General features: G+C 39.6%; 2 protein-coding genes across 5 annotated transcripts in view; one reads left to right on the forward strand and one right to left on the reverse strand.

Annotated features, from left to right (window-relative positions):
• Positions 1-24769, reverse strand: part of Arl13b (ADP-ribosylation factor-like 13B) — a 53748-nt gene that overhangs the window by 14141 nt on the left and 14838 nt on the right. For 2 of the 4 annotated variants that reach the window (NM_026577.4, XM_006522503.4), the window contains exons 2-5: positions 23295-23365; positions 19716-19965; positions 5711-5816; positions 4401-4603 (exon numbers count right to left, since the gene is read on the reverse strand). In NM_026577.4, the coding sequence (NP_080853.3) occupies positions 4401-4603; positions 5711-5816; positions 19716-19965; positions 23295-23365 (630 nt within the window). The remainder of the gene's footprint in view (positions 1-4400; positions 4604-5710; positions 5817-19715; positions 19966-23294; positions 23366-24769) is intronic. The other 2 variants (XM_006522504.4, XM_006522505.4) reach the window with 2 other exon arrangements.
• On the forward strand, positions 7228-15274 carry Stx19 (syntaxin 19). The gene is made up of 2 exons (NM_026588.1): positions 7228-7502; positions 14362-15274. The coding sequence occupies exon 2, from the start codon at positions 14375-14377 to the stop codon at positions 15251-15253; it is 879 nt and encodes a 292-aa protein (NP_080864.1). The 5' UTR covers positions 7228-7502; positions 14362-14374; the 3' UTR covers positions 15254-15274.

The raw sequence follows: 24769 nt of genomic DNA on the forward strand, positions 1-24769 counted from the left end.
AGGGTGACAAATTATCTGGGAGCTTTAAGTAGGAAGGGTGGGATGAGTTATGGAGAGGAGCGAGATGCTCAGTAGGGCTCCCAGGCTGCCTCCTCTGTTTCAGAGAACTCACTGTTTTAATTGTTTCCTTCATTGGCTCGGAGCATTGCAAAACCTCCACAGCTTGCTTATTTGCCATGCCTGCAGCCTCGCAGGCTGAGGGCTCTGAAGCAGCATGGACTGCCTGGCCACTCCACATACTGCTGAGGGTCCATCCATGCGCTGCTGTAAAGTGCTCTTGGCAGCCAGACTTTGGCCCCACCTCTGCTACACATATAACAAAGCCTGTAGAGTCACCACTAATTAACCTGTGTGGCAGGAAACAGCTGGGGAGCAGCCTGGATACTGACCTACATTGTTAGGGCGGAAGCAGTGGGGACTGACAAGTGGTTTCAGCTACAACTCACACCTGGTGGACTCCATTAGAATACCCACAGGGAGTCAGTTCCAATCCCAGGACTTTGGCTGACAGGGCTGTTAGGTTTTTTCCTCTTCTAATTATGTTAACTTACTGTTGTATTCTTTAACTGGATCTTTTGTCTTTTTCCTCATCTATGCTTTTTTTTTTAAGTCTTTAATCCTCTATTACTTTTAGTCCCTGAATTTTTCTGACTCCTTAACCTTTTAGTTCACTGAAAGCTACTTTCACTTTCCTCTTCTGGTGGTTAGTATTAGGGGAGCTGTTCCTTCTAACTGGTTAATGTATTTCCATGAAAACAAATATAGCAATTTCAACACAGAAATATAACTATGAAAAACAAGGCCAAATGGCTCCTGTAGGAGTCAGTAATTCAAACTGCAAAGGCAGAGCATGCCTGTAAGTCCAGTGCTCAGAGGCTGCACAGGGAGATCACTTGGTTCAAGAATCATTCTTTCCGGCTGGAGAGATGGCTCAGCCATTAAAGGCTAGCCTCACAACCAAAAATATACCAATCATTCTTTCTATCAGCATATGCTAGGGTACACCTCCCAAAGACATAATGCCCACCATAGAACAGGATTAATAACTGGCACAGTGGTGAACGTTGCATTCCCACATTTACCTACACACGGACTGACAAGGCATTTCTTTGTGCTATAACAAGCATCAATGGGTTTTGCTGTCAGACTTGTAAATGTCACATGTGTGATGTGCTTTTATGATTTCCACCCTTCCTACTAACTACTTTAGTCCCTGTCGCCCATCTCATAGTCCCTCTTTGACTTTCAGATAGATCAGCTTTTCTTTTTTATTTAGGACTCACATATGCAAGGAAATACACAGCCCTTAACTGACCGGATTGGGCTTATTTCTCTTAGCATGATGACCATTTATCTCATTTTGCAAAAGTGACATAATTCCTTTCATTTATGGCTGATTAATATACTACTGCGAATGCATATGAAAAGAAATAAACAGAAAAATGTAAAGTTATATAAGCATGGAGATTGGAAAATGGACCTTTAAAGCAAACAGTAGGTCAGCAGAAAAGTGCTTCAACAAAAATCTCACCGAAGGAGGAGGCTGTCCTATGGTGGAGCACAGTCTACAGACTCAACATAATCCCCATTAATATACCCAAACACACAACTAGGAAAAACCTGGAATGAATGCAGAACCACAGAGATCCAGAGAAACCAAAGTCAGAAAGAATAATGCTAGCTGTTTTATAACATCCAATTTCAAAATGAACTCAAGGGACATAGAAAAAACAAACAAACATACAACCAGCATTCCATAGTAAACAAACATGTGAGCCAAAGAATAGTGTAGATCACTCAAAAACAAGTTTGTGCATCCTAAACCATCTGAATGGGATTACTTATTTCTCAATTGTTTAAAAAAAAATTAACTCAAAAGATTTGGAAACCTTACTGAAAAAAATTGAAACCACTTAAGGCAATCACAGGAGAATACTTCAAAGTCTTAAGTAAGCAAGTTCCTAAACAGGACCCCAGTGCTTTGGAGAATGAAAGCAAGAATTTGCAAAGAGGAATAATCAAAGTTGTGCAGAGGAAAGAAAACAATAAACAAAGTGAAAGGAAAATGGACAGAATAGGAGAGAACCATTGCCCCACCAGCCATCCTCTGACAGAAGGCTGGTGTCCAAAATAAAGAACTCAAAAAGGTAACAACAGGTTTTTTTCATTTACATTTCAAATGTTATCCCTGAAAGTTCCCTATTACCCCCCCCCCCCGCTCCCCTACCCACCCACTCCCTCTTCTTGGCCCTGGAGTTCCCCTGTATTGGGGCATATAAAGTTTGCTAGACCAAGGGGCCTCTCTTCTCAATGATGGCCTAGGCCATCTTCTGCTACATATGCAGCTAGAGACAGGAGCTCTGGGGTTACTGGTTAGTTCTTATTGTTGTTCCACCTATAGGGATGCAGACCCCTTCAGCTCCTTGGGTACTTTCTCTAGCTCCTCCATTGGGGTCCCTGTGTTCCATCATCCTTAGTGAGGTAACCCAATCACAAAAGAAGTCACTTGATATGCACTCACTGATAAGTGGATATTAGCCCAGAAACATAGAATACCTAAGATACAATTTGCAAAACACAAGAAAATCAAGAAGAAGGAAGACCAAAGTGTGGAAACTTTATTCCTCCTTAGAATAGGGGAAAAAAATATTCTAACCCATGGAAGGAGTTACAGAGACAAAGTTTGGAGCTAAGACGAAAGGATGGACCATCCAGAGACTACCCCACCTGGGGATCCATCTCATAATCAGCCACCAAACCCAGACACTATCGCATATGCCAGCAAGATTTTGCAACCATTTTTCAACTTGGTGAATTTAGTTCAAATGCTTCCCTTCAGAGTATTTTAAAAATATCTCTTAAAAACTCAAGCTGGGGCCTGGAGTGATAGTCTGGTGGTTAAGAGCCTGAGCAAGGTCCTTCCAGAACACCAAGTTCAGTTCTCAGCACCCAAGTTGGGTGGCTTATAACTGCCCGTAAGCTCAGCTCCAGGGAATCCCAAGCTGCTATTCTCCCTGGACACATGTACTCCTGTGTAAAATCCTGTTATGGATGCTGCCTGTATTTTGGTGTTAATTCTGCTTTCCCAGGAGGAGAAATGAATTGTCTGGAATGAGGAATGAGTCACATACTCAGGTGATTTCTTGTGACCACCCCCCCCCAAACCCAATGAATAAAGGGACCAATCACTGGGTGAGTAGGTGGGACTTATGGGTTGAATGGAGGAATGAATGGAGGAAGAGAGGAAGAAAGAGAGAGTGAGGGGATTTTTGGATGAGGATAGCCACAGGACAAGATGTAGCTACTAGTGTCTTCTGGATTAGATGATGAATCCAGGATCTGCCACTGGAAGATTAAGATTTAATCTGACAAGATTAGGATTCTAGTCGATGCGCCCAGAGATTGAGTTACCATTGTTTCTGAACTAAGTTTATGTGGTGTTTTCCTTTACACGGCAGTTCAACTGGGTTCCAGAGAGAAAGGTACAGGTGTCAAAGATGGGTTTGACAGATGTGCAACACAAAGGCCGTGGAGGGGTGGAGGTTGAAGCATGGGGCTGGTGTGGTAGCAACCCGCTAGTGGGAACTTAGCAAGCTGGGTGGAGAGATTTTGGAGCTCTGAGTCAGACAGATAAGAACTGGCCAGTCAGCCAGTCAGGGCAGAGAGTAGCTGGGTGTAGCTAAGGAAATTGCAGCTCTTTTTTTTAATATTTTCTGTAACACAATTCCACAAAGATACACACACGTATATAATACAATAAATCTATAAACAGAGCACCTCAAGACAATGCAACTTTTTAATATGATTAAGTATTCAAGATCTGGTTTGAATTATTCTATCCACTGCCATCTTAGCTCTATGTTGAGGGTAAACAGGCTTCTCACTCTATTGCATTTCTAGTGAATCTCGTAATTCTTTGCTGAGGCTCCCTGAACATCAAAGGATGGTTTAATACCCCCCTACCTCAAAACCAATAAAATGTCTCTAGACACACTCACCTCCTCCTGAAGCAAAATCTCCCTGTACTTTAAGAACTCGTCTGAAGTTATTCATTTACAATTGGTACAAATTTAAAACTTTGGGATGGAGTTTACTATATAAGAAATATACTTGATTCCTATAACAGCCCCAGAAAAATTTTAGAAGCCCATCCCTTGGCCTGGAGATAGTAGAATGCTTGGCTAGCATCATGCACAAAGCAGGAGTCAAATCTCTAGCATCACAAAACAAAAGTACATGCTACACATCTGTACACAAAAATTCATAGAAACAGGAAATGCATTTAAAATCTTTCTTTATGCAGACAGAGATAAAGCTGAATAGATAGACCCAATAAACAAAGCCAACAGGTTAAAGCTGCCCTTTTTAATATTCAAATGAACTGTGGTAAATTACTCTACCTTTCTTCCCTTAACTTCCGGACTCGTTCAGCCCTCTCACGTTTCTCTTGTTCCTCAAGAGCTCGCTGTTCAGTTGTGTCTTTCTGGATGCGTTCACTTAAGGCATCAAAGTCCTTTGCAATGATATGCAGTAGCCAATAAAGCCCCTTTTTAATGGACTTGTCAATTTTCTTTCCATATCCCAAGACTGCTGAACAAGGTTCCTAAAACAAATCAGTTCACTCAGTGATTAAGAATAAAAGTTCTTTACACAAACATAGCCATAAACCATGACATAAAATTAGTTGGAAAAGCAAAATTTAGCCTTTTAAATTAATAATATAACTTTTTGCAATAATTATCAAAAATTGAAAAAATATAGATACTGTGTTACATTATATATGAAAACATCATATATAATTTTATATACATTTACTAGAAGACAAACTGAACTGCCTGGGGAAAAGTACCGCTATTTAATAAGAATGCCTGGGAAGCCCAGGCATGTAGTACATGCCTTTATTCCCAGCATTTTGGGGTAGAGGCAGGCAGATCTCTCAAGACTTTGACGCCAGCCAGATTGACAGAGACAGACCCTGTCTAAATAAATAAATAACACATGGAGAGAACTAGAAAGTTTTGCATCCTTATGCCAATGAATTTACAGCAGCAGACATCCTATAAGGCTTACAATGTAATGATCTTTTTATGAAGTTTGAGTAGCTCTCTGTACTCCTTAAGACGATATGACAACTCACACTCTGTTGTAATTTTTTTTAAAATCATTAAGTCTCCTTAAGCTAAAATTGTATAGTTCTTTTTCTAATTTCTAAGGTTTGCAACCTGAAAGATGATTCGATCAGCAGTAACTAAAACAAACAGCAAACATAAAATCTTTGAAACCATGTAGGAAAGTTCTGGAAGTTAGCGGAAAAACAAGCAAAAAACAAAATCCCCCCAAACAAGAGATAGTACAGCACTAATCATTAGTTACAGAGCAGTGACAGCGCAGTTTATATCATAAAAGTGATTTTGAGAATTTTTTCATTTCCTTTCACATTTATGTATTAATTTGGGGGTGTGGAGCAACTGCGCAGCAGCACAAGAGGGCAGCCAAAACCTGCAGGAGTCGGCTGACCCCCTCCTACCGTACAGATAGATCCCAGGGGCTGAACTCAGGTGCTCAAGCTTGGGTGGTTGTTTATAGCTGAGCTATGACAAGCAAGGCCCCCAAGGATTATTTTCTAGTTGACTATCACTTTTATAGAAACCAAGTTTTCTGAACAAACTTAACAAGTAATAATGCCAATGACAATGGCAATAAGCCTTACGATCTGACACAGGCACTTGTGCTCGTTGACCAGCTTCTCCAGCGAGAGACACTCAATCACATCCGCTTCGCCTAAAGCCCCCTCCTTGTCTTGCTTGTTGGCCAGCCTAGGAAGACAGATGAAGAGGTTGGACAGCGAGTCCACAGTCAGGTGGCATCTGAGGTGACTTATTCATGGTCGTCTGTTCCCACAGTTTAAATCTACCAATTCTAGAACCAGCTGGTTCAGGGAATGCTGTAAAATAGACTCTAAAACTTATCATAGCTACTGTTCTATGAAAACCCACTGTGAAAGAACTTGACACCTCAAAGAAAAAGCTGCCAGCAAGAAAGCACAAGCAACCGACAGACCGATAATAAAAACTACCAATAGAAGAAGGAGCGGGCTCCTTTCCATGGCCTGAAGATGAAAACCTGGGCCTTCCACTTCAAAACAGTGCTGGAGGCCATGTGAGCTGCATCCATTTCACCCTGGAGTGACTAGACAGAGCAACTCTGGAAATCAGTGTGGAAATCAGTCTCTCCTATTCCACCCCTCTTTCTAAGCACAATCATTTTCATTATTTCTTAGTTCCACTTCACACTGTGTCCTTTAAACTATAAACAAACATATGTGTTTGTTTCAAAGTTTATGATTGAGTGCTATGGATAGCATGCTTCTTTTGGTCGTGATTGTTTTTAAACACAAAATCAATCCTGCAATTATCTTGGTGCACAATAAGACAGGTACAGGATTTCATTGTAAGCTGCAAAGGACGGGTCTCAAAGCTGTTCCAGCAGCCTTTCGGCAATCTTGCAGTGCAGGGCTTTTCTCTGCTCTCACACAGTATTGTGAAGGAGGATTCACAATAGGGGAAGTAGAGAGGGGAGAGAACAGATTCGCGGAAGTGGAAATTCAAAGAATTAAATCTAGATTTTACTTGGATTACAGCACTGTTCATCCTACCTTGAAGTGCTATCTACAGTGGGGGTGGCAACACCAAAAAAACTAGGTTTGGAAAGGGGGTACTAGGAAAGAACTCCCATTCCCAGGTTTCCTTGTATTTCTTCCTGGTAGAAACTGAATTTCTATTTCTATATTGGTAAGATAGATAAAAAAATCAGTACTGTAGAAGCTTGCAATCCTACATAGGAAATTGGAGAGACTTACTCAACATAAAACTAACAGTGTGCAAAGAAAAGTAAGGTGGAATGTTCAACTCCTCTTTGCCTGTTAGTCTTCTAAACTTGTATCATTTTGTGAGCTAAGCCTATGGGATTTCCAAACAGAGGAGAATTTAATCATAACTGGAATGTAAACATCTGCATACCATGCTTTATTCCATCTCTACATATGGCTACTTCGTCCTGTACCTCTAAGTTTTAAAATCTGCAAACAAACCTTTGTCTAGCTACAAGAGCATTTTTCACAAGGCATTCTGCAGGTTATGTAGACTAGGGACAGGGAATTACTCAACAATTTCACAAGGACTTCCTGTTACCAAGGAGCCGCGTGAAAACCATCTTCCTTTAATGTGAGGAACAGGTGAGGAGCAGGCAGAACCTGATTCTCCAGGTGTGAGGTAAGCAGTCTGTGCCTCTCACTTCATAGTTACAGCAAATGGACAACTTTATCGCCGACTTATTTGACTTCACTGTTTGGCTTTCAATTAACTGTATGAGAACCATAAAGGGAGCCTGTGGCTTAGACTGATTTAGCATTGGGCCAGGCATTACACTCCATGGCACTTGGATTTTCTCTCGGACTAAGGACTCTCACACCCCAGGTGGGAAAACAAGAACAAGACACCCAGGTAAGTGAATTATATTTTCTTCTCTCTCTCTCTCTCTCTCTCTCTCTCTCTCTCTCTCTCTCTCTCTCTCTCTCTCTCTGTGTGTGTGTGTGTGTCTGTGTGTCTGTGTGTGTGTGTGTGTGTGTGCACCTGTGCACACACGCTGTATAAAGAGAAATAGTGAAATATCCAGAAACTGAAATCCAGGCACACTGTGACAGTAAAGGATGTCTCTGCAGGTCCTTTAGAGTTCCTTTCTTATTTAGATCAGAACACAGCTACAAGCAGCTGACCTGTTCTTGCTATGAGGAACTGAAAAGGAGTAAGGTGTAGTTACCAACCATAGATAAAAGAAATCACTACTTTAAATCTATAAAAGCAACTTGTTTTAGAGAAATTAGAAAACATTTCCCATGAAAACAAATCTGAAATTCTATGTTTATAGACAATAAATTAATGATGCTATACTTATTTTAGACAGACTTTCACACTTAAAATTGAACAAAGCTTTATGCCCAAATTTGACAGAAAAATATTAATTTCTTCATTATTTCTCAGGTTCTGCTAAAACTAATTTGAAGAAATTCTGAAATAGTTTTGTTAGAACTACTGTAAAATATAAAAAGTACTCAAACATTTAATGTTTTAGATAGTTTGTTAAAGTACTGAAATTATAAAACTTATCATAGATTCTTCAAGCTATTAGATCAACATTTAATTATGAACAATTTAAATGAAATGTATTTCCTAAGTTGTAATTGTTACCATATTCAAATTTAATAAATACTCATTCAAATCAACATAACTTTTATAACTATTTTAAAAGTAAATATGAAGTGGGCCACATGTAATATACAAGGATCTCGCTTCAAGGCTTTGTCCTTGGAAATTTAATATGAAGACTACTTCATATACATTCAACCTACCTGAATCAGAAAAGCAAAAATTGTTTTATTTTAAAACTCAATAAAAAGAGAAATGACTTTTACAAAACAGGTTAGTTCAATAAGACAATAGATCTACACTGAATCTGAAGATTACTAAGAGAATATATTGCTGAAAATGTCAGTTAATTCAAGCCTAGAGAATATATATGGTAAAATTCCCCATTTTACCATTGAACTAGAGAACTGCTAAATGCTGCCTTTATAGACTGAAATAAAATGCATTTCCTGAAGTGCTTATCAACATAGTAACTACAGAAAGAATAATTTACTTTTAATTATTCCATAAGCATATTAAACAGATATCCTGTGGTGTATTTCCTCTCTGTCTCTCTGTCTGTGTCTCTATCTGTCTGTCTGTCTCTCTCTGACTGTCTCTGTGTCTCTGTCTCTGTCTCTCTCTCTGTCTCTGTCTCCTTCTTTCTCTCTTTCTTCTCTGGCTTTCAAGGCAGGCAGAGTTTCACTGTATAGCCCTGACTATCCTGGAACTTACTCTGAAGACTAGGCTGACCTGGAACTCACAGAGAGCCTGCAGCTCCCCCTACCCTACATGCTGGGATTAAAGGCATATACCACCACCAGCAGCCAATAGTATATTTCTAAAGACTCTAGGTACTGCGTGTTCATGTATGGCTTTAGGAATCTGCATTCTCTGTAGCAGGGTGGAGAAAGTTTCCTCTGAGTCACTCCCATTTGCTTTTCTCTTTATCACAAGGAACTATTACAAGTTATTACCATATATACCAACCATCATCCTGTTTTTTTCTTTCTTGAATATTATCATTAAGTTCTCAGATACAGTGGATCTAATTCAAACCATACAGCAAGTTCAAAATCATATAGTAGTAAATTAAATGTACTGAGAGATGATCTTACCTTCTATGGACAGACTACTACCACACTAAGAAAATTCCATGAAATAATCTCATGAATTTCAATTAGCCTAACCAATTATATAATTTCTTATGAGTTTCATACTTTATACTTTCATGAACTACATTCAACATTTAAATTCAAGTATGCTTAGATTCTAATTTGTTGACGTAAAATGAAACAGGACACTGCAGTGCATAGAGTTATGAGCACCACCCGCCAGAAATGCATACAGATAGCACAGAAGTGCACCCGAGCACATACACTAAGTGAGTTTTACTCAGACACACAAGGACTGGAACAGAATGCTGAGTGTGCTACCACTGCCAAGGTCATCACCTATGCCTCATCAAGGGAGACAGCCATCTTAGAACTGCTTCCTTCTGTCTGAAATATAGAGAAACGTTTGCTATATCCTTCAAGTTGAAACTATCAATTTATGGCAGTTGGTGGCGAATGCCTTTAATCCCAGCACTAGGGGCGTGGGGCCAGAGGCAGTTGGATCTTGAGTCCATGGCCTGCCAGGTCTACAGAGTTGGTGCCAGAAATCAATGGTAAACAGAGAAATTGGGTCTCAAATAAACAAACAAACAAACAAAAATCAATTTAAAAATAGCACAAAGTAGCAGTTCTAGAAATGAGAAGGGACCATAACATTACAAGAAGAAATTAAACACAACTACACTAGATTAGAAGAAAATAGTCTATCTTTGAGGCTGAGACTTAGGGTTCAGATATTACAGAAAATAAAACTGAATTCCCTAGATGTACTAGAGAAAACAGAGCATATTCTGTACAAACATAGAAATATCAATTTTAAGTTGCCCAGGATTACAGCAGAACATGAAGTATCCATTTGAACTATAAAAATCACAGAAAACTGAGCCGTCTCTTTCTCTCTTCTGATCTATCTAATCTAATCTAGTCTAATCTATCTACATATCTACATATCTCCCATCTACTATATCTATAATCCATCTGTCAATCATCTATCTACCTGCTTACTTATCTCTACACAAACATAACACGTGTTAATGTGTCTTTTGTGATGCTATAAATAGAGCTTCATGGAATGCCTGAGCAAACTTTCTAGCACAGAGAGATGGCTGCAGTCTCTGGGCCTGTTCTTCCACTACCTGGACAATAGTGGACAAATCCCATGAGCTCTAAATGATAACCAAACAACATTAAAATGAATCCATAATAGGGCACTTAAGGCATTCCCACATAATATAATACTCCAAAGGACACAATAAATACACTTGCCCACCTTCAAGAATATAGATAGAAGTTAATGGCCACCTGAAAGAAAAAAATTATTACCAAGATAACCTAATAATATAAAGAAGCTTTAACACACATGTTCAATATTCCAAAGAAAATATTCTACTTTATATTTTCATGTCCTGGTATAGAGCAGAATAAAGAAACCTAATTCTTTTTACATGCTTGCATTTTCACATCAATAACATAGTGGCATAAAGAAAGAAATGTTCTGGGCTGCTGAGATGGCTCAGCAGGTAAGAGCACTGGCTGTTCATCTGATGGTCCTGAGTTCAAATCCCAGCAGCCACACGGTGGCTCACAACCACCTGTAATGAGCTGACACCCTCTTCTGGTGTGTCTGAAGACAGCTACAGTGTACTTATTTATAATAATAAATAAATCTTTGGGCCAAAGCAACCAGGGATTGAGCAAGCGGGGCTGACCGGAGTGAGCAGAAGTCCTAAATTCAATTCCCAACAACCAGATGACGGCTCACAACTATCTGTGCAGCTACAGCATGTACTCATATGCATAAAATAAATAAATCCTTTAAAAAGAGAAAGAAATGTTCTAATATTTATTTGCATCTTAATGTGTATACTTGGCATATGTCTGTATGTATGTGTGCGTGCGCACACCCCTTTGCACTTACAGAGACCAAAGGAAGGTAACAGGTGTCTTCTTCCATCACTCTACACCTTACTGAGACAGGGTCTCGCTCTCTCACTAAACAAGAATTGCCTGGTTTGTGTCTAGGCTGGCCAGCTGACCAACTCCAGGGAGCTTCCAGTCCTCACCTCCTCCCCAGCACTGGATGCAGGCATATGTGGCCACTCCTACTTCTTATGTGGGTGCTGTGGACGCAGAGCTGGGTTTCATGCTTCTATGGCAAGTGCTCTCACTGAGCTATCTCCTCAGCTTTTACCCAATTTGTTCAGGACATGTACCAGGTATTAACACTGCTCCCATATAATTCCCACTCAAGACCTTTGGAATGGTGCTATGTCTAACCATGTTGTAAGGACAGACTTTCAACGTGGAATTCCAGGGTTGAACACAGATTCTCTGGCCTGGTTGGAAATGCCTCTCTCTGCTGAGCCTTGCTGTCCAAAAACACTTCCTTCTTGAGGAATTTCTTTTGTTTTCTTTATATTTAGGTCCTAATAAGACTTTTCTGCTTATTGTTAAATTCCAAAACTGATGGAGGAGCTGATGAGATGTTTCAGACAGTAAATTAGACACCTGCCAAGATTCATGACCTGAGTTCACTCCCTGAGACCTAAATCCTGGGGACAGAATGTCAATCTTGTACATTGTCTTCTGACCTCTACACATACACTGTGTCATACATAATACACACAGAGAAAGAGAGAGAGAGAGACAGAGAGAGACAGAGAGAGAGAGGCAGGCAGCCAGGTAGACACAAACACAGAAAGAAATAACAACAGTAATAAGTCAAATTTGATGGAGAACATTGTTATGCCTATCACACTGAATTTTGTTTTATTGCAACTGTATGTAAACAAAGTATATGTTAATTTCTATAATTTATAATACTAGAGACTCTGTTAATTGTGTGGCTTAAGATAAAAATTATAAATATGCTTACTATAAAGAGATCTTCTCTTACATGGGTCAGTGGTTTAAATCTATTTCAATGATTTTCTTCTTTGTATGGTTCTCTAGTTTTACCCTCTATGTGCCTTCGGGAATTCCTAATTTATGTGTTTTCATCGCACAGCATCCTACACTCTAAGTGCCACAAATAGCATAAATTACGTAGAACAAATATGCTTCTTAGCTTATTACACTTGTACTTACTATGCTGACAGCCCTGATTAAAACATGTATTGAAATACATTTTGTCATAGGTCACTGCTGGGAAGCCAGGTCAGTTCTGTAGATGTGAAGATGCTTGCTAAAGTGCTTCGTATTTCAAATCCTTTCCTCTTAAGTACGTATGTGGTGTGTGTGTGTGTGTGTGTGTGTGTGTGTGTGTGTGTGTATATATATTTATATTTAGTATATGCTTGGTATTACTTTAATCCCTGAATCTCAATTTCAGAGACTAAAAATAATACCACGCTAAGGATCATGAATATATCTGATAACCATATGTGCATGGGAAAAGGTCCAAATTGTTGATTTAAAAAAAAAACTATATAAGAAATTGAGTCTCACAGTACCACAGCCTATGAGAGCTTTATCTGCTCAATATTAAGAAAACACATAGAGATCAGAGAGCTGCTTATATACCCACTCAGTCTTTTCAAAACTATAGAAGCATTAAGTGCCTTTCTAAACTCTAGGACTAAGAAAATAATTTAGTGGTTTATAAATAACAATAGCTTTGATTCATTTAAATATGTGTGTGTATTTATTTTTAATCTATCATTATATATAAGATATCCATTTGATTTGATGCTATGGACAATTAGGAGCACTAGGTGAAAATGTAACTATTACCAGCATTTGCCAATAATATAATATATAAACATGTTCTCAAGTATCTAAAAATATATCATGATAGGAATTCCTACACATTTTGCTCTAGGACTTTTGAGATCCTTGGAAACAACTGCAGGAATGAGAAGTAGGCTTAATCAAATCAAAAATAGATTTTATACATGCAATAGAAATAGAATATATAGAAATAGAAAACAAAGCTATATAAAATATGCTAATTCAAAAACCTCATTATATATATATAGTTGATGTGTGTTTTGTCTAAATGTATGTATGTGTACCACATGCATACATACCCTGTCCCCACAAAGACAAGTAGAGGGCACCGATTCCCTGGAAGTGAAGTTACATATGGTTGCGAGCTGCCGTATGCTTGCTGGGAAAGGAGTAACCTGGTCCAGGTCCCTGCAAGTGCAGCATGTGTTCCCAACTGTTGAACCATATTCCCAGTCCCCGAAAAATGCATCTATTTCAAACATGACTTACACTAAATTATGTGGGAAAGGTATCTTTAACAATGGTAATTTTAGGAGGTTAAAGGTCACTCCTAAAACTCAAAAAAGTACAGCCAAAGCAACTCTAATATTACAGACAGTGTGATGACATGGATGGACTTACTGGAGGGAAAACTGTACCCTCACCATGGCTTTTTATAACTACTACTCTAAAACACATGAGATGCACAGCAGGAGCAACCATTCAAACTAATTCCTAAATTATCTTAAATTATTTTCCCTATTTTGGTAATCTCTATGAGGAAATTACTCTTTCATTGGATATTTTCTTTATTTACATTTCAAATGTTATCCCGTTTGTTGGTTCACCCCTTCCTCCAAAAGCCCCCATCCACTCCCCCCTCCCCCTGCTTCTATGAGGGTGTTCCCCCACCCACTCACCCACTCCCATCTCCCTACTCTGTCATTCCCCAAAACTGGGGCATAGAGCCTTCACAGGACCAAGGGCCTCTCCTCCCACTGATGCCCTACAAGACCATCCTCTGCTGAAGCCATGGGTCCAGAAAATTCCTTTCAATTTTCCTTCCTTCCTTCCTTCCTTCCTTCCTTCCTTTCTTTCTTTTCTTTTCTTTTTTTTTTTTCCACGTTCTTACTATACAGCTCAGGATAGCTTTGAATTTCCCATGTAGCCTAGGATAGCCTACAATTTGCTTTAGCCTTGCCTTAGCCATCTTATCTTGGTATTATTCTCAATTTTTAAAACTTGTTAGAAAACTAGAACAACTTTTGCTAAGAGACACATAGCTATCTCACCTCAACTGCCAATGGGGAAAAACAGCAACTCCTTTGTTCAATTCCACTGTTTCTGTTTCTTAGGGGGTAAAGGAAGATGAAAGACCGACTTCAAGAATTAAAACAGAAAACCAAGGAAATAGAACTCTCTCGGGACGGTCAGGTGTTTGTGGAAGAGGAACAAGGGGTGCTCGTCCAGCAAGCTGTCATTTATGAAAGAGAGCCTGTAGCTGAGAGGCACCTACATGAGATCCAAAAACTGCAGGAGAATATTAACAGTTTTGTGGATGATGTTCAACGATTTGGACAGCAACAGAAAAGTCTAGTGGCTTCCATGAGAAGGTTTAGTCTACTTAAAAGAGACTCTACCATTGCAAAGGAGATAAAAATCCAAGCAGAACACATAAACAGGGCACTGGGTGACGTAGTCAAAGAAGTGAAAAAGTCAGAGGTTGAAAATGGTCCATCATCAGTGGTCACAAGGATACTGAAGTCTCAGTATGCTGCGATGTTCCGCCGCTTCCAGCAAACCATGTTTCTATACAATGACACAATAGCTTTAAAGCAAGAAAAATGCAAAACGTTTATTGTTCGTCAGCTTGAAGTGGCCGGAAAAGAAGTTTCTGAAGAAGAAGTGAATGACATGCTTCACCATGGAAAATGGGAAGTTTTCAACGAAAGCTTACTTACAGAAACCAGTATCACTAAAGCACAGCTCTCGGAAATTGAACAGAGACACAAGGAACTTGTGAATTTGGAGAACCAAGTGAAGGACCTCCGGGACCTTTTCATTCAGATATCTCTTCTGGTAGAGGAACAGGGAGAGAGCATCAACAGCATTGAGGTGATGGTGAACAGCACAAAAGATTATGTTAACAACACCAAAGAGAAATTTGGACTGGCTGTAAAATACAAAAAAAGAAACCCCTGCCGGGCCCTGTGCTGTTGCTGTTGCCCACGCTGTGGCTCCAAATAAAGATGCTACTTTAGAAACGTTCTCAGCATTTAGGGATACGCTGTCCACATTTCAGAGTCTTGACTTGGTTGTCTGCATTTCATGAGTTAACCACATATGTTTAATCATCGCTAAATGGTCATTTTGCACCTCACACTAACATTTACACACTAACATTACAGAAACTGCTGAAGCCAGTGACACAAGGCAGGAATCTACTTAAAAGTACTGGTTATCTGGTAAAAGTGAAAAATCTTGTATCTCTGGAAAAATATTGATTTCTATTGGGCACTTCTATACTCTTAAGATGAATATTCAACTAAGTGATAACTACTTTATTCACCTGGCGTATTTGACAATATTTTGGTAATTAAGAGTTGTATAAAATAAGACCTCAAAAGATGCCACAGTGCATCACAGGGAGACGAGAATGCCTCTTAAGTCTTTATACCCAGATAGGGGAGTAAACTTGGTGATCACTGGGGCTTGGGGACGCTCAGCCATAAATCTGGTTAGCAATCTAACTGGTGACTGGTGACAGTCAAGCGTAAGACCTAAGGTGAGGTAAGTCAGTGGTTTTTGTGAACTTGGATTCCAGCGAGAAACTGAATTACATACAGACCAGAAAAAGCTTGAGAAAGTCAAAGACTAAGGCAATTGTGCTCTTGGATATGTGACACCACTTTATGATAAAGCAAGCACTATAGAAACAAACGTGTAAATTAAAGAAGAGGCCTAAGCAGTCTTCCACAGGCGAGATCACCAGATTTCACTGTCACACTTTCTTTTCATCATATTAATATGCTATACATATTGATGGGCTCCACACGGACACTTCCACACATGCAGTTTTGTGCTTAAGTATATCTACGTTCATGTCTCTCTCACCTTTCTCTAATGGCTGCTTAACTACTCTCAGGTGGTCTTTCCCACTGCCCACCCTCCCACACCCAGCTCCCACCTTAAGAATCTAGATTCTATATTCAAGAAAAAAAAATATATTTGCCTTCTGTCTCTGGATAAGTCACTTAACCTGCTGACACCTACTTATTTTCTTTTTTAAAAAATATTTATTTATTTATTTTATGTATATGAGTACACTACAGTACTGATGGTTATAAGCCATCATGTGGTTGCTGGGAATGGAGGTTGCTCACTCTAGTCTAAAGATTTATTTATTATTGTATCTAAGTACACTGTCTTCACACACACCAGAAGAGGGCATCAGATCCCATTACAGATGGTTGTGAGGCACCATGTGGTTGCTGGGATTTGAACTCAGGACCTCTGGAAGAGCAGTCAGTGCTCTTAACCGCTGAACCATCTCACCAGCCCAGCTACTTATTTTCTTACAAATAACTTGATTCTGTTCTGATTTGTGGCTTCTGTGTTGATGGGGACCTGGGTTCATGCCACACATGCTATGATGAATAATGTCATATGGCTATATCTTCAGTTACTTAGTATCACCCCAACCTGAGCACCACATATTTAATCAGTTGCTGAATATTTTGTATACTTTATTTCCACTCTTCAACAAAGTAAAAGCAGTATGTTTTTTTCTTAATAAAACTATCTGAAAGAGAAACCTAATTTTTGAAAGAGTTGATATAATAATATTGGAAAACTGCTAGCTCTGCAACCAGAAGACAAAACTAACAAATTGAAAAAAAAAATACTATTAAGGACTTTTTTACGCATGCTAATAACATTAAATTGGTTTAAGTGTTTGAATTTATGTAACACTTGGAAACACTATATCATCAGCAATAACATTCAAATGCATTCACAGAACATTGGGAACTCTGCATGTCATGCTTCCATTATCTGAACCCACAGGCTGGCACAGCATTCAAATCGTCTTCTGCACTCGGAGCCATAAAGGCTCAGGAAGAATCAATAACTCCCTGCACTGCGATGGTTGCACATCAGTAATCCCCATTGTGCGCTAGAAGATTGCTGGGAGTTCAACGTCAGCATGGGCTACAGGGTGAGATCTTGTCTCAGGGAAACAAAGGAAGAGTGAGAAGGGAAATGAATGGAAAGGAGGTGATAGGAGAGAAAGGGGGGAAGAGGAGGAGACTGGACCTTCTTGAGGCCCATTTGATTCCAAAGGTCTCACCCTCAAAATACTGGAGGTCTGGCATGAATACAGTGAGGCAGAAGGTCCATGACAACATACTAATGCCTAGCAACGCAGCCAAGTGCTTGTTTTTTCTAAGTGTTGAAGAGTGTGGTAGGGACAGAAGAGTGTGACACATGGCAGGAGAAGGCTCTGAGTGCAAGTAAGTAAATGACAGTGGGAGCTAAGGCGGTGACACTGTAAGACAGAGCTGATGCCAACAGACCCTCTAACTTCCATCAGTAGAGGGTTTGGATGAAGCTAGCCAAGGCAATCACATCTGTGTCTAAGAAACGTCGGGTTATGCGACTCAGGAGTTTCTACTGCAGTAAAGACTCATTAGTGTACAGTAAGACATCTCACTACTCCTGTAGCTACACTGGACTAACCCAAGGACAATTCTTACTAGCCTGGAAAGAATTTTTATTCAGTAGCTTCAGAGTTATTCTGGAAAAATGTATCAGACAACTCAACCAACCTCCAAAAAGTGATGGACTGGGTGATTTATTAACTCTCTGAAAATAAGTTTCAAGACTGTACGAGAGAGAGGAGGGCCACCAACCAGGCAGCACACACCAGCTGATATGAGGCCCCCAACACGTATACAGCAGAAGACTGCTAGGTCTCGGTTCACTCAGAGAAGATGCACCTAACCCTCAAGAGATTGGAAACCTCAGAGAGTGGAGAGGTCTGATGGGGTTGGGGGTTGGGGACATCCCCATAGAAAGGGGGCGGGTAAGGAGGGGCTATGGGGTGGGGAACAGTCAGAGGGTGGACCAGGAGGAATAAAAATCTGGAGTGTAAAAAAAAATTAAATAAAATTAAGAAAGAGAGACCCACAAACGGTATCTGTCTTAAGACATTGTTATGAACTAGCCTGATGACAATGTCAATGTAGTAAGTTTTGTAATGAACCTTCCCATTCAGTTTATTTGTTAGGTAACCAAATAGTGTTTTGTACCACTTAATGTACAGCATATTTGTACAATTGATACATGCATAGATATAGAGATGAACACAAGAAAAATGGAAAAAATGAAGAAAAACAAATAAATGACTATTTGGATAAAAATACATGTACCCCCCCATCGATGACTGATTATTATTTTATTTTTACTTTAGAATCAATGAGTCTTTGCTTAAACATTTACAAACACTACTTTAGCCTTTAGGGTTCAACAAAGGTCCCCTTTCACATACACTTCTGTTAATAATTTATTTTGGATTCATTAACAGTGAGATACCTTTATGGGTGAGGTAACTTCTTTAATTAAGCATTTAAGAGTTTACAAGCATAAGCTTTACCAATAAATGGCCCAATAAAATGTTAACTGTTATAATCAAAGCTTTAACTGCTCTGCTTTAAAAATCTTCCTCTGCTATTGAGAAGCACAGTGAAGAAGCTCCTCTTATATTTTTCATAATGTTCCCATGATGGCTTGATGTTTTTTATACCTTAATAATGAATTGCAAGAATGAGAGCCAATAGTAACTGAAGAGCAATCTGAGCTGAGGGACTTCTCTTTGCTTTGTCTCACATTACAGCGCCATCTAGTGTTCAGTGCATAAAATGCTATGAATACCAAAAATCCCTTCTCTATGTCTAGAAATGTTCAGGCTTAAGGACAAAATGCTATAAGCATATGACTGAGACAATCAAGCTAGACCACACATACAATAGGGAAATATGGAAAGTCAGAGTGAGAAATTAAAGTATCATTGGAGAAAGAACCATTTGAGTAACTTTCAAAACATACGCTACAGAGAAAAGACCAGTAGTGGGCGAGGTAGCTCACAGAGCTGGGAGGGTGCTTGCCTTGCTAACACAAGGCCGTGGGTGGTTCGAACCTATAATCACACCTTGGAAGGCAGAGGTGACAGGATCTGAAATTTAAAGTCACCCGTGGCTTATCTCAAGCACAACCTGAGCTATGTGCGACCCCGTCTTAAAGGGGGAAGGAAGCAAATACAAAAGGACAATGACGAAACATCAATTATTAAAAGAGGAAATTCAGTGTAACACACAACACCCTATGCCGAGGCAGGAGGATCAAGACTACAAGGTCAACCTAGGCTACCTGGCAGACTCTTGTTTGGAAAAAGGACCAGTGGCGCAGCTCAGTGGCAGAGCCCTTGCCTAGAGTGCCTCAGGGCTCCATCCGCAGAACAGGGCTGAAAGACACTTAACATCAAATTAACAAGTCTGCTCAGAACACAGTCTCGATTCTTTAATCCTTACGAAAAGCAACATAATAATAAAACTACAAGCAACTGTATATATTTATTATACTAGTAGGTGACCACGTTGGCACTTAGACAAACAGCTCTGCCCGTGTTTACAGCAGCATCCCTGATACTTACACCAATATAGGCTTTCCTGATATCCTCGGGTGTCTTAGCACTTCGGACATTGTCTCCTTTGTTTCTTCCATTCTCTCCTCATCACTGGAATCCACAACAAATATTACCCCATAGGATTCAGCATAATAATTCTTCCAAATTCCCCGAATTCTTTTTCCACCTCCTAAGTCAAAGATGGTAACTTGGAACTTTCCTTGTCTCAGATCAATTTTAGAAAAGCCAACAGTGGGAGCTACGTCTTCAGGATGCTCTGTTGCAAGTGATATAAAAAAGCAAAAGCAATCTTTAGGCTTTAATAGCAACAATTTATCTCTACAACAGAAATCACATAACAAGAGTTAAGTCATTATAAAATAGAAAGATCACTTGCTATACTTCCAAACACACTTCTGTGAGAGAAGGGTTAATAATATCAACATCCAACTAGAATTTTCAGTTAAGAATTTGGCTTTTTAGCTGAGCAGTGGTGGCGCACGCCTTTAATCCCAGCATTTGGGAAGCAGAGGCAGGCGGACTTCTGAGTTCGAGGCCAGCCTGGTCTACAAAGTGAGTTCCAGGACAGCCAGAACTACACAGAGAAACCCTGTCTCGAAAAATAACAACAACACCAAAAAACACCAAAAAACAAACAAACAAACAAACAAAAAAGACAAAAGACAAAAAAAAAAAAAAAGAATTTGGCTTTTTTTGGTTGTTTTTTGTTGGTTTTTTTTGTTTTTTGTTTTTTGGGTTTTTCTGTCGTTGTTTTTCAAAAAAGGGTTTTTCTCTGTAGCACTGGCTGTCGAGGAACTTGCTCTGTGGTCCGGGCTGGTAGTACGAGATCCACATGCCTCCTGAGTTCTGGGATTATAGGTTGTTTCACCACTGCCCAGTGGTTTATTTTATTTAATTACTATAATCTTAGCAACTAACATAAAATAGGCACTTAATAATTACATGTTGAATGAGTAGGTTCTTATACTAAGGTTATCTGTTCTCCAATCAGTATTAATCTTTCACATCATGCCACTCAAGGGATCTATTACAAATTTTATGGAAGAATAAGGAAAGTCAGGAATATTTTTCAAAAGAAAAGAAATTTGAAAAATCAAAAATGCAAGATGCTGCAAAGAATAAGGCAATTCTTTTCAAATCAGGTAAATTAAAGCTATAATTGGAATAAAGAGATTTTGAAGGGCATCCTGCAAAGAGATTTTAAATTCACTTCTATAGGAAAATATTACTTGTCTGCTGTAGTAAATTTATAATTGTAGGGTTTGGGGTGAGAAGAGGAATTGTGAATCTGAAAACACAATTATAGAGGTACACTGCCATACCTGCCAAGGAGCAGCAGTGACCACAAGAGGAATTGTGAATCTGAAAACACAATTATAGAGGCACACTGCCATAGCTGCCAAGGAGCAGCAGTGACCACAAGAGGAATTGTGAATCTGAAAACACAATTATAGAGGCACACTGCCATAGCTGCCAAGGAGCAGCAGTGACCACAAGAGGTTTAAAAATCCCCGAGAGACACAGAAGACTTGCTATGAGATTCCTCATCATTCTATATACCAACGTCACCATTTATCATTACATCCTATTCTATGCCTTGCCAAGAGGTGGACCCATGGCTATGCACGAACCCTTAGTGCTTGGCACACAGTACATTCTACCAATCCTTACAATCGCTGACTCTTGACCTTTTACAGATAACTTAGTCGACTCAGAGATACATGGCCCTCAATCTTTAGACTTATAGTAGCATGTATGTTAAGACACAGTAAGTCTAAGATAAAGCACAAACATTAGGTGTTTCTTACATGTTAAGTCATATGCAAGATACGAGCCAAACTATTATTAATCAGATTTCTCTTCTGATCTATAGAGCTCTTGGCCTATTTATACACATCATATACATAAGCATATATGTATAATATGTGACTCTAATATAGTGAAGATATGTTAATACCACACAAAGCAAGAGGTAAACCACAGAAAAATGAAACTTTATACCCAAATAACAGTTTCCTATGAGGAAATAGTATTGGATAGAAATTCCTAGGATTTTTTTTTTTTTTTTTTTTGATTGGGGACATGAATGTTCCTGACCTCAGTGGCAGCTACTAGCCATGAGAGGAGCGTCAAGAATAATTAGTGGTTGTCTGTTAAGTATTTAACAACTCATCAGGAAGTAAAGGGAGAACTCTACCATGTAGTATATGCCCATTTCCATTTCCAGTAAAAACTCCCACTATGACTGATTTCAAACTAACCCTAGCTACTAGTCAGATACCCAGGAAGAGGACTGGGAAGAGGCAGATGATGCCGGCTCTGGCTAGTATGTCTGACTCACTGTACAGAAGCATTGGTGCAGTCCAGAGCATCCCTGCTTCTTGGCAATGGCGTGTGAGCTAAAGTGATGCATCCGCTCCTGGTCCATGGTCCTACGGGAGAGAAGCTGCCCTCCGCTTCTCTTTTACCACTTCCTTCCTGTTCAAATCAAGTTGTACAGAGCTATCTGAGGCTGAGTAGGAGAAAGAACAGTAGGGATGGCAAACTGAATGGGAAAAAAGAGCTCACGGACTGCCAGCCCACACCTAGATGACTTTTGCATGGGCAGAGAAAAATAAACTTCATTCTTGTTGAGCACTATGACTTTAGATTCGTTACACCAACCTATGTCCAATGAACACAATCATTTTGATGGTCAGGAAAATGAACAGCCCAGTGGAAAAAAGCAACAGTCATGACAAAGAAGAGACTTTTGGAAGAAGCAATTATGACATAAGAGGTGAAAGACAATGGGGTCAGGATCTAAGAGATAGCAACAGAGGAGGCACATGTAGTTTTAAAAAGCTAGCAAATTCAAAACAAGGAAAAAAGAGGGGGGGTGGACAGAGAGATAAGAGCAGAACAGAATCAGTAGAAAAGTAGGTGCCATGGAAGGGATGTTTTCAGAAACTCTCTACTATTCCCAAGATGCTAGGTTTAAACAACTGGGACACCCAAATGAGTAAAACTGCCCTCAGGGGATCAGCAGCCTGGAGAAGCAGACACATAAAACAGAAGGCAACAAAATACTAGGCTCAAGTAGAAGTGGGCCCTGAAAGAGAACGTGCATTCATACTCTATTAATTCTCCTCAGGATGCTCATGGCTGGGAACAGAGTTTATGGAAGAGGAGACTACAGGCAAAAATGAGTCTTTGGTGGATCAAGTGTGTAATCCTAGCAATTGAGATGCTAAGGTAGAGAACTGCTACTTCAAGGCCAGCTTGGGTTATTTCCTGTCTCCTGCTGATCAACAACTTCAAAGAAACTATACCTATTCTTTTTTTTAAAATATTTTTATTAAGTATTTTCCTCATTTAGATTTCCAATGCTATCCCAAAAGTCCCCCATACCGCTCCCCCACTCCCCTACTATACCTATTCTAATCTGCACTGTGGGAGTAGGGGGACACCAAGAAGCCAGAGTCTATCCATAGCATATGCATATTAATAACAATCTCAAACTAATTAACATGCAATAAAGAAATTTAACATAAACAAATAACCTGGAAAAATTTAGACTTCACAAAGCAAGGATTTTCGACTTACCTCCTTGGATTCCCTTTGCTGTGGCTGTTTTACCAGCATTATCAAGGCCGACCATCACAAGTGTCACCTTTCTTAAAATAATAAAAGTTTAAGATCACTTTTTTTGTTCATTTAGTGTGCAGGGCTTTATCAATCCAAGCAACATTTAATGAGTATATACTATATACCAGACAACAGTGGTTCTCAACCGTCCTAATATAACCCTATACAGTTCCTTATGTTGTGATGACCCATAACCATAAAATTATTTTCACTGCTCCTTCATAACTGTAATTTTGGTACTGATATGAATCTTAATGTAAATCTCTGATATGCAGGATATCTGATTTGCGATCCCCGTGAAAGTATCATTTGACGCCCTCAAAGGGATTGCAGCCCATTGGTTGATAACTGCCATTTTAGTGGCTAGGAACTATGATGATAAATAAATGAATGTTTCAAAAGCAGAGTTTATGAAGCTGCCATCTCTTTTGTCCTCTAAGCAGATGTTATAAAATATGTGTCTAGGGGGTAAAGAAACCAAGGAAGGGATGAAAAGGGAGCAGCTGATGAGTATGCAGGGTTCGTCTCTCTAGTGCTATCTAGTTAGTGGGCCAGGAATTACTGCAAGTTGTCTCTCTTAGGAAACACATGGAATTCTCGTCTCTGTATTGAGTTATGCAGGGTCATGCTGAATAAAATCCTTAAATACTACATAATAACATGCTTACTACCTGAACTATTAATATATTTAGGAGGAAGCTTTCTAATGTTACAAAGTATAACACATTTGCTCTCCACAGAGTGAAAAGAACAACAAACATCTAGTTCAGCTTTGCAGGTGAAGAAATACAAGCCTGGGGGGCAGTGGTGCCCATAACCTAAATAATTGGTCAACGATTACACAAAAGAATCAGTTAGGCAGTCACAGCCAGCACTCAATACTAACTTCCAGTAATTCATAAAGCTGGCCTATCCTGGTCCTACTAACCTGGAGACTCAGGCCCCTAGTAAAGCTTATCCCTGGGCCAGGGTGATCTTTGCACACTGTAAAGTGTCGAACAGCCCTCACCATTGTGGATTTAGGAGTGGAACTGCTTGGAGAACACAGAAAGAAAGAACTACAGCATAGCTGCCATGCTAAGCCCACAGGATAGAAAAGAAAGTGAGCGAGAATGGAGGGATTCGGAGCTCTGGAGGGCACAGAAACAGGGACTAAACATTATTAATGCTGCTGACCATGTTACTTGTGACTTTTAACTCTTTATGTATACATGGTGAATACATGACGTATGATACATGCTCCAGACACCCTCCACTGGCCTTAGAAGGCATTCCAGGCTAGACAAGCCTCAGGGTACTTTAGGTGATCCTAAAACTATTTTTCCTAAGACATGGAGGTGGATGTGAGCACCTCCTGAGAAACTCAGCAAGAACCCAGTGATTGGTGCAGTGTGGGACTCATAACAATTCCTTATACGAGGTGTGCGGTAGGC

The sequence above is a fragment of the Mus musculus genome, chromosome 16 (genome assembly GCF_000001635.26).
Source record: "Mus musculus strain C57BL/6J chromosome 16, GRCm38.p6 C57BL/6J".
Classification (NCBI taxonomy): Eukaryota; Metazoa; Chordata; class Mammalia; order Rodentia; family Muridae; genus Mus; species Mus musculus.

Bases quoted from the DNA above. Each gene is read 5' to 3' on its own strand.
- Stx19 (NM_026588.1), top strand. From the start codon at position 14,375: ATGAAAGACCGACTTCAAGAATTAAAACAGAAAACCAAGGAAATAGAA.